This window comes from Silene latifolia, chromosome 11, assembly GCF_048544455.1.
Source record: "Silene latifolia isolate original U9 population chromosome 11, ASM4854445v1, whole genome shotgun sequence".
In the NCBI taxonomy this organism is placed as follows: domain Eukaryota; kingdom Viridiplantae; phylum Streptophyta; class Magnoliopsida; order Caryophyllales; family Caryophyllaceae; genus Silene; species Silene latifolia.
Window position 1 is genome coordinate 107,274,701 of NC_133536.1, and position 8,937 is coordinate 107,283,637.

Here is an 8,937-nt window from a genome sequence, read left to right on the forward strand (position 1 = left end):
AAAACCAAAAAGTGCAACAACTGTCAAATGCATGCTCCGGTGATACATGCACCTTCCCGAGACCTGCAGCCGGTACTTTTTTTTTTGGTGTAATGTGAGTATATTATATATCAAAAACTAAGAAAAAAGTTACAAGAGGGGCAGGGATCAAATCCCATTACAAGCATCAAATCACTCCCATAATTTGCAGCCAACCACAGCCTGGTTGATCAGCAACATTTCCACACTTTATTTTCATTCTTCTCTTGACATCTTCCTCTATTCGTGCTGCCACAAACTCAGGTCTCATCAAAACATCATTAACTCTAGCATTGTTCCTTTGGTACCAAATAGAATATGTAACTACATTGAACATGGCTACCCTGACCTTCCATTGAATACTATCTTTCTGAGTTGCAATCAGATCAGTCACTGTAGGGAAGCCACCACTATACCACTTTGCTAAGCAAGATTGAACCTTGACAAAGATACACACACGGGGAAGTAAACATATGCTCTTTGTTTGTTTGATCAGAATCGACGAGAGCGAGCACAAATCATCGGGACAAACATCCAAATCTCACTAGTTTGCTCTTCACATTCATACCCTCTTGCATTCTAAGCCAAGTGGTCATAGAATGCTTAGGAATGTTCGATTACTCCATACAATTGCAGGCGATCCACGATGAATGTGATCGGGGAGAGCCAATCATATCCACTCGATAGAATATCCTTTAGGACTCAGTCCGGTGCCATTAGCATAACCAGTCTTTAGCTTGTCTTTTACTTTGCAAATATTCTTCCACACCCAGGTAGCATCAGTAGGAGGAGTATAGCAATGCCAGTCATGATCCTTGATATATACATCACTAACCCATTTGATCCAAAGCCTATTTGCTTTACAATAAATCCAATCAACCAGTTTGCCTATAGTGGCTATGTTCCAGGTATCAGCTCGTCTAATCCCCAATCCACCTTCCTTCTTAGGCAATGTAACCTTATCCCAGGCTACCATTGGAACTCTATGGTACTCAGAGGAGCCATCCCATAAGTAATTCCTACAGATTGCCATGATGTTGTTTATGATACTCTTGGGAATTATGATCATTTGAGCCAAATAATTCTGAAGGGTATTCAGCACTGCATTAATAAGAGTCACCCTACCAGCATAGGATAACTTTTTAGCTCCCAAACCCCTTATTCTAGCTACCATTTTCTCGGTAAAACGCATGCATTCGTTTTTGTTAGTCTTCCGCCTTAATAGGCACTCCCAAATATCGAATGGCATTGTGCCTTCCTTGAAACCAGATCACCATTTTTATCCCTTCCTTAATATCTTCAAGAACTCCATTAAAGAAGATTTCGGACTTGGCATTATTCATTGCTAGTCCCGAAGCCTTAGAGAATGAAGAGAAAGCCCTCATAAGCAACGGATAGATCGAGGTTTTCCTTTACAAAAAGCAATAAATCATCTGCAAACATGAGGTGAGTAAGCTTTAAATTCTTGCATAGAGGGTGATCTTGAAATGGCCATCTATCTCGTGGCAAATTTAATCACTGGACAAGTACTCCATACTGAGATAGTGAATAGAAGAGGTGATATTGGATCCCCTTGTCTCAATCCCCTCTGACCTTTAAAGTATCCAAAATTACTCCCATTCAGGGATAGGGTAAAAGTGGTAGATCTTACACATTGCATCACCAGCTGAATAAAATGAGTAGGAAATTTAAGCCCCTGAAGCATTTGTTCTACAAAGTCCCACTCAATTGTGTCATAAGCTTTCTGCAAGTCTATCTTAAACAAGCATCTTGGAGTCACTGCTTTCCTTGCATACAGGTGGACAATATCTTGGCATATGAGCACATTCTCAATGATAGACCTGCCTTTAATAAAAGCTCCTTGGTTCTCATGAATGATATCAGGAAGAACAGGGGCTAGTCTGTTGCACAATGACTTGGAAATCACCTTATAAACCATATTACTGACATGCTATAGGTCTAAAATGGCTCACGTAGTTGGTCTATCACACTTAGGAATGAGGGTAATATTAGTAGCATTAATCTGATTAAGCATACTTCCAGAGGTGAAGAACTCCATTATGGCACTACAAATATCATCCCCAACAATCTCCCAGGAATCTCTGAAGAAGCCACTAGTGTACCCATCAGGCCCTGGAGCTTTATCTATAGGGATAGCAAACACCACCCCTTTAATTTCTTCTTTAGTAACAGGGGCTAATAAAGAAGCTATGTGATTTCTCAGTGCAAAAGGACCCGTCTGCAGACCACACTTCTCACTTGTTCGGTCCCCTTCGCTGCTACCCAGCCCCCGATAGAAATTCGGGAAAGCTCTTTGAATCCGATCGTATCAAGATGCAGAGATTACCCCTCCGGTCCTCAATTTGAACAATTTTATTTCTCGGGCATCGTGACTTAATGGCGAGTGAAAGTAAGTCGTGTTCTTGTCACCTTCACCGATCCACCGAGTCTTTGCTTTCACGCTGAGAAAACTATCCCTTGCTTTAGACCAATACTTCACCTCTTCCAGAGCCTGCAGTTCAACGGCTATTAGGTCGGTTCTATCATAATCTTCCTCAATTTGTAATTGGACTTTCTCCAGGTTGATAATAGCTTGGTTTGCTCTTAGTTCAACATCGAAAAGCATTTCTTTGCATTCGGTTTCCTAAGTTCTCCCTTAAGAGCTTTCAATTTCTTCACCACCCCAAACATTTTAGAACCTACAATTTTTCGACTCCAAGTGTTTGAACAATCTCATGAAATTGGTGCACTACCCCACATATTAAAATACTTGAAGCTGGTATTTCTTCTACCATCCAGTTTAATATTTCTAACAATACATGGGGTATGATCCATAAGTCCCTCAGGGTGGAAATGAGCATTCATATCAGGGAATGCATCTAACCAAACATGATTAATCAGGAATCTATCAAGCCTGCTATATTTCCTGTGCTCAGGATCCTGTTTATTTGTCCATGTAAAATATGCTCCTGTAGCATGGATATCAGTCATTCCACAATCAGCTAGGCAGTCAACAAATGCTTCCATATCCTCCTGTTTAGTAGCAACACCCAATCCCTCATCAGGTGACATAACTGTGTTAAAATCACCAGCAATTGCCCAAGGAGTATAGGGCATAGCAAAGGTCCTAAGTTTATCCCACAAATCCAATCTTTCTGACCCCTCATTAAAAGCATAAACAAAAGTAAGGAGGAAACTTTTCTGAGTAGCTTTCACAGTAACATGGGAGTGAATGAATTGAGGATCATATTGAATAATTTGAACCTCAAAGATGTTTGGCCTCCATAATAACCATACCCTTCCTCCTTTGTGCAAGCTACAATTAGTTGTGACACTCCACCCCTCAAGCATATTATGAGCTATATTACCTACATTTGCACCATTTATTTTTGTTTCTAACAAACCAAATAAACAAACATCATTATTCTGAATAAAACTTCTAACAATTTTTTGCTTATTTACACTATTCATACCTCGAACATTCCAAAACCCTATATTATTCATTATTGGATGAGTTTATATTTGGGTCACCAATATCCTCTACATGAATTTCCTCCTCATCTACTTCTTCATTAGTAACATCTGTAACCTCAACCTCCTGATTACCATCACGAAAAAATGAGAACCCGAACCGCCAGATTCTGGGATCGAGACTCTGCATTTCTTTGGTTTGTGCGGTGATTTTGGAGAATCTGCAATTCTTGATGAGCCGATTCTTTGGCTTAGTCACACGAGAGGGTATCACGATCAAAGCAGGAAATTCTTTATCGGATATAGCAGGTTCCCCCCCTGGATTTAGGGATTGGTCTCCACACTTTCCTACCAGTTGTTTTGACTTGACCCCCGCTGTTCGATCCCTTACGCAATTCTTACTCTCATGCCCTAGCCCCTTACATTTTTCACACAAGACTGGTTTCCACTCATATTCAACCTTTAGCTGAACAACTTGCCCATTCTCATCTCTAAATTTAATCGTTGAAGGGAACACTTGCCCGACCTTCAACTCAACCATAGTCCTAGCAAAGCCTAACCTTGTCTTCTCCCGGTTGCAACATCGGACTTTACATATGAGCCAACCGGTCAAAGAATGGCGGGTAAGCATGACCCCAAAACTTGCGAGGCAAGCCATGAATACGAATCCATCTTTGGCACTACTTTCACCTCTTCCTTTAGAAGATCAACATTCTCCTGCCATGGCTTCACTATCAATGGTTTGTTATCAAACATATGATATCCAGCATTCAGCACCTCCTCTTTATCCTTCATTTCCTTAAATCTCACCAAGAATATACCATTAGGTAAGAAGGAAATCTTGTCAATACCATGACGACCCCATATTCTATGCACATATCCCTGCACCACCTCCCACGGAGGATTAGCACCCAACACAAAGCAATAGACAGCCTGTGTCCAATATGCAATTTCTTCACTGACATCTTCACTTGAGAATTGTAACAATTCATCCATCTCAGTATCAATAATCTCATCATTACTATCAACTGTTTCTACTACTACAGAAGACTTACCATTCTTTTTACCTCTCTTGGTTACCCATTGGATGCTTGCATCCGGATTTTCCTCATCCTCAAATGATAAGCCAGGTACAGGATTCACTTCATGCATGGGTTTTGTACGTAGCACATCTTCCTCCTCTGGTCCCTTCCTTGTCTCACTTCCTATCCTTCCATCACTTCCTTTTACTACTTCATTACTACTAGAACTATTTCTATGTTTTTTTGGAGATCTTGATGATGTAGAACGAGCCATAACAATGGAAATTACTGCCCTAGAAGATGAAGATTGGTCGCAAGTTTAGACGGACTTAGTCCCCTTCCTTTTGCACAGTGGGGGATGGATCTACTAGGGCCATTTCCAACGGCATCCGGAGGAAGAAAGTACTTGATTGTCGTCGTTGACTACTTCACCAAATGGGTCGAGGCTGTCGCGGTACCCGCCAAGACCACGGCGGCCGTAAGAAAGGTAATCTGGGAAAATGTCATAACTCGTTTTGGGTTACCCCAAGTCATGGTATTTGACCACGGCCGAGAGTTTTGGAGTGACACAATAATGAACTGGTTGGAGGAACTTGGTATCAAATTTGCATACTCCTCTGTCTGCCACCCACAGAGCAACGGACAAAGGAGGCGCCCAATAAAACAATCCTCAACGGTTTGAAGAAGAAGGTTGAAGACCTAAAGGGAAGATGGGCCGATGAACTACCCGGCGTCCTGTGGTCCCTTCGAACCACGGAGAAAGAAGCAACGGGGTAAAGTCCATTCCACTTAGTCTACGGGTCCGAAGCAGTCCTGCCAATTGAAACAGCGGTGCCGACATTCAGAACGACCACCTTTAACCCGGTTGAAAATGAGGAAGGTCTGAGAACCTCCCTAGACCTGGTCGAAGAAAGCCGAGATACAGCACGCCTTAACTTGGCAAAGTATACCAAAAACCGAATGAGAAGAGCCTACAACCGAAGAGTCCACAAAAGGGACTTAAAAGTAGGGGATCTAGTCCTAAGAAAGTCGGCCGCCACCAACAAAGGAAACATTCATGGTAAATTGACGGCCAACTGGGAGGGTCCCTACAAAGTGGTTGAAGAAATGAGGCCGGGTACATACCGACGAGGACATGGAGGGTGTGCCTTTGATGAGCCATTGGAACACCGACAACCTCAGGAAATACTTTGTATAGCGGCGGAGGTGTCCAAAACTGTTGTTGGCACCCCAACGCGTGTTTATATCTAATGAAGAATCATCCAAGTTTTCCATCAAAGTGTTTATCCCCCCTAGTCATATCGAGGTAGACGCCACGGCCCAAGACAGGCAGTCACCCCAAGAAGTAGACGCCACGGCAGTCCCTACCAGCGCAGTTGATACTCGCGAAAGCGACCAACATGCCTTAGGAACGTATAAGTACAGTTGAGACGCAATTCTAGCCGCCTCGGCCAACCGAAGGCCTGCGGAGGAAGCGATCAATATGTCTACAGATACGAACGCTGTCGAGCCGTAACCTCTAGCCGCCTTGGCCAACCGAAGGCCTGGCAGGGGACACAACGGTCGATACGCTAACATGTTCACATGTTTAAAAAAAAACGTTAAGCACAGTTGAGATACGCATTCTAACTGCCTCGGCCAAGACGAAGGTAAAAACGAAAAAAGCGCTCAATTAATAACGTAAGAAGACAAGTGAAGGATTGTGATCAAAGCCCCGGCCAAGCCGGGGGCCAATAAACAAGCTTTATTGAAAATGATTACAAGTAAGAAGAATGCGGACGACGGTAGTCCCCATAGGGATAGCCTAAACACTACCTACCAAAGTTTACAAAAAAAAAGAAGTAACAAAGAAAAGGGTACAGGACATAAAACTTTGAAGTGCCAAAAGATGGCGGGGAGGAAAGGCTCAATAGTTGGCCCCGAACGCCTAAAGCTATCCGAGATGCCGGGTGAGTGGTAACGGTCGCCGTCTCCCTATGCCGCCGATTCTTGCTGCCACCACCGGTAGCCGCAGCGACATCATCTTTGATAGGCGACCCGAAGGAGATCCGCGGCTTCACGTGCCCTTGCCCTCTCGGCCACTTCTTTGGCCTCCTTCGCCTTGGCATCCCGGCCGCCTTCTCCATGACCTCCTCCTCCTCCTTCTTCACCTTTGCCTCCTCAACGGCCTTCGCCTCCGCGGCCTTCTCCTAAGCATCAAGCTTGTCATCAAGCAGCTCGTCAAATCTCTTCCACGGAAGGAGCGTTCAGAAAGAGCTCCCGATCACTTCCCTGGCGGCTTCTTCGGCCAGTCCCGATTGGGCGCACATGTTAGGAAGAATGACGCTTTGGAGCGTCTCAATGTCCAACTCCCTCTAGGCGATGATAGCCTTCTTATTCCGAAGCGCCTTCCCCTGGGCCTTAAACATGGACTTCCATTCGTCCCTCTTCTCAGCAGTGAAGTTGGCGACAGCCTGAAGCTTGTTACGCTCCTCCAGCAGCTTAGCAGCTTCAGCCCCCGCAGCCTCAACCTTGGCTCTCTCAAAGAAGGGCGCCTTTTCGGCGTCCTCCCTAAATTTTCGCTCGCCAAGGACCGCCTCTTGACCTCGGCCTTGGCCCTCTCGGCTTCCTTCTTCGCAATGAGCTCAAGCTCGAGCCGCTCAAGGCGTGGGGCAACTTCGGCCATGACCTTTTCTTGCTCCATAATATGAGCACCGCCACATCACCCACTTTGCCAAAGCATCTTGGACAAACTTAGGCCCTCCGACCTAATGCGGGCGGGGGTAGGCTTCGGGGGAAGGAGGAGACGACGGTGGCATCTTTACCACCCGTCTACGCAGTCGCTTCTCGCACGCCGTTCGATGGGACCGGTAGACGGCGGCGGTTGATCTATAAAAATTCAATCAAAGCATCCATGTCAACATTCATGGACATACCGAGAGCTGTCATCGGGAACGCCTAATGAACCAAGCTAAGTCCGAGCCACGGGTTAGATATCGTACCAGGCTTGGCCTTCTTGGCCGGAGGACCCATTTCTTTCGGCTACTGGGTAGCGATAGCAGCAGAGTAGTAGCAAAGAAGCAGCAATGCAGCGGCAGCAGGCATAACAGTTAGATCTCTTTTCTCTTGCGTAAGAGAGGAGATTCCTCTGCCAAGGTGACCTCCTCCTCGGTAATATCAACGATCTCCACCGTCTCCTTTTGGACTGAAAGGATTGGAGGTGGAACTGATGTTGACGCCGTCGCCGCCGAAGACATTGTTTTTCGCTTTCGGCGCGGTATGTTACCGGCAACCTTCACCTGGGCCGCCGTCGAATCTAGGGCCTTCAAATGCTGGTCCATGAGGTCGTTTGGCGCCGGTCTGCGATCACGCGTGTCGGCCTTCGGATGCATCTCGACAACATTCTTGTCTTTGTCAAGTCCCATCTTCTTGAGGATTTACTCAGACAGATCCGGGCCAAAACGGTATGTAAAAGAAACGAAGCAAGAGTTAAATAAAAGAAATAAATCAAGGTTCAAAAACAGAAACATTAAAAGCAGGGATGGGCCTCACACCGACCCCACTCACCCTGTGCCAGGGCCGGTATGAGGCCGACGTGGCAGAGCGGCTCATCTTGAAGAATGATCTGCGTCGGGGGCATCCATCCCTTCGGCGACCCATCCTTCTTAGTCTCAAACAACTTCATTGCCCGCCGTTCGTCCGCATTAAGAGGGACCTTCAAGGCGTCCATCTTAAGCTTGCCCCGGGAGACATATTTCTCACGCTCCCCTTTGCTCTCGCACCGCAAATTGACGTGTGTCTTTGGAAGGACCGAGGCAAAGTGGATAATCCCCTGGAACCTCAACATATACCCACCGTGACTTCCAGTCCTTGCAGGAAGTAAGCTTGGGGACGGTGATATAACCTGGCTCGGTCTGTACGCTATACCACCCCCTGCCACCTTGAACATTCAGTCGAAGGTGATGAAGCCGGCGGAATAGGTTCACCGTTGGGGCCTCCCCCTTAAACTGGCATAGCCACACAAAGCCAACGATCGTCCGAATGGCCAGCGGATGCAACTGTGCCACAGCGACGTTCATCGCCTCAATTATAGCAGCAACGTATGTATTGAGAGGAAACCGGAGCCCATACTCCAGGTGTCTCATGTATACGCCGATGCAACCCGGGGGAGGGCAACAGACGGCCTGACCCTCTCTAGGAATAACTCCCTGCCGAAGGAGAAATGATGTTCGAAAAAGTCAGGACCAGAACAACTGGCGAACTTATGGGTCCAAGCACGATCAGGGCCGATCTTACAGGCGTCGCCGTGGTCCAGGATTTGCGGCCTCTCCTCATCAGGATGAGTCCTTTCCTCATCATCACCGTCATCATCACCATCGTCATCATCCGAGAAACCATCCAAATACTGATCATCAACCTCAGGAGAAGGAGACCTAAGGCCCCCAGA

At 46.0% G+C, this 8,937-nt stretch overlaps 1 protein-coding gene across 1 annotated transcript; it reads right to left on the bottom strand.

Moving 5' to 3' along the window:
* Window positions 1–2,751: 2,751 nt before the first annotated feature.
* On the bottom strand, window positions 2,752–4,030 carry LOC141613776 (uncharacterized). Its single transcript, XM_074432519.1, has 2 exons — window positions 3,550–4,030; window positions 2,752–3,413 (listed from the first exon to the last, which is right to left on the bottom strand). Exons 1-2 carry the CDS (start codon window positions 4,028–4,030, stop codon window positions 2,752–2,754), a joined length of 1,143 nt encoding a protein of 380 aa, XP_074288620.1.
* Window positions 4,031–8,937: the final 4,907 nt, after the last annotated feature.

Bases quoted from the DNA above. Each gene is read 5' to 3' on its own strand.
- LOC141613776 (XM_074432519.1), bottom strand. From the start codon at position 4,030: ATGGTTGAGTTGAAGGTCGGGCAAGTGTTCCCTTCAACGATTAAATTT. The intron at 3,414-3,549 runs GTGACCCAAATA...TTGGTTTGTTAG, and splicing joins AATTCATGTAGAGGATATTG to AAACAAAAATAAATGGTGCA.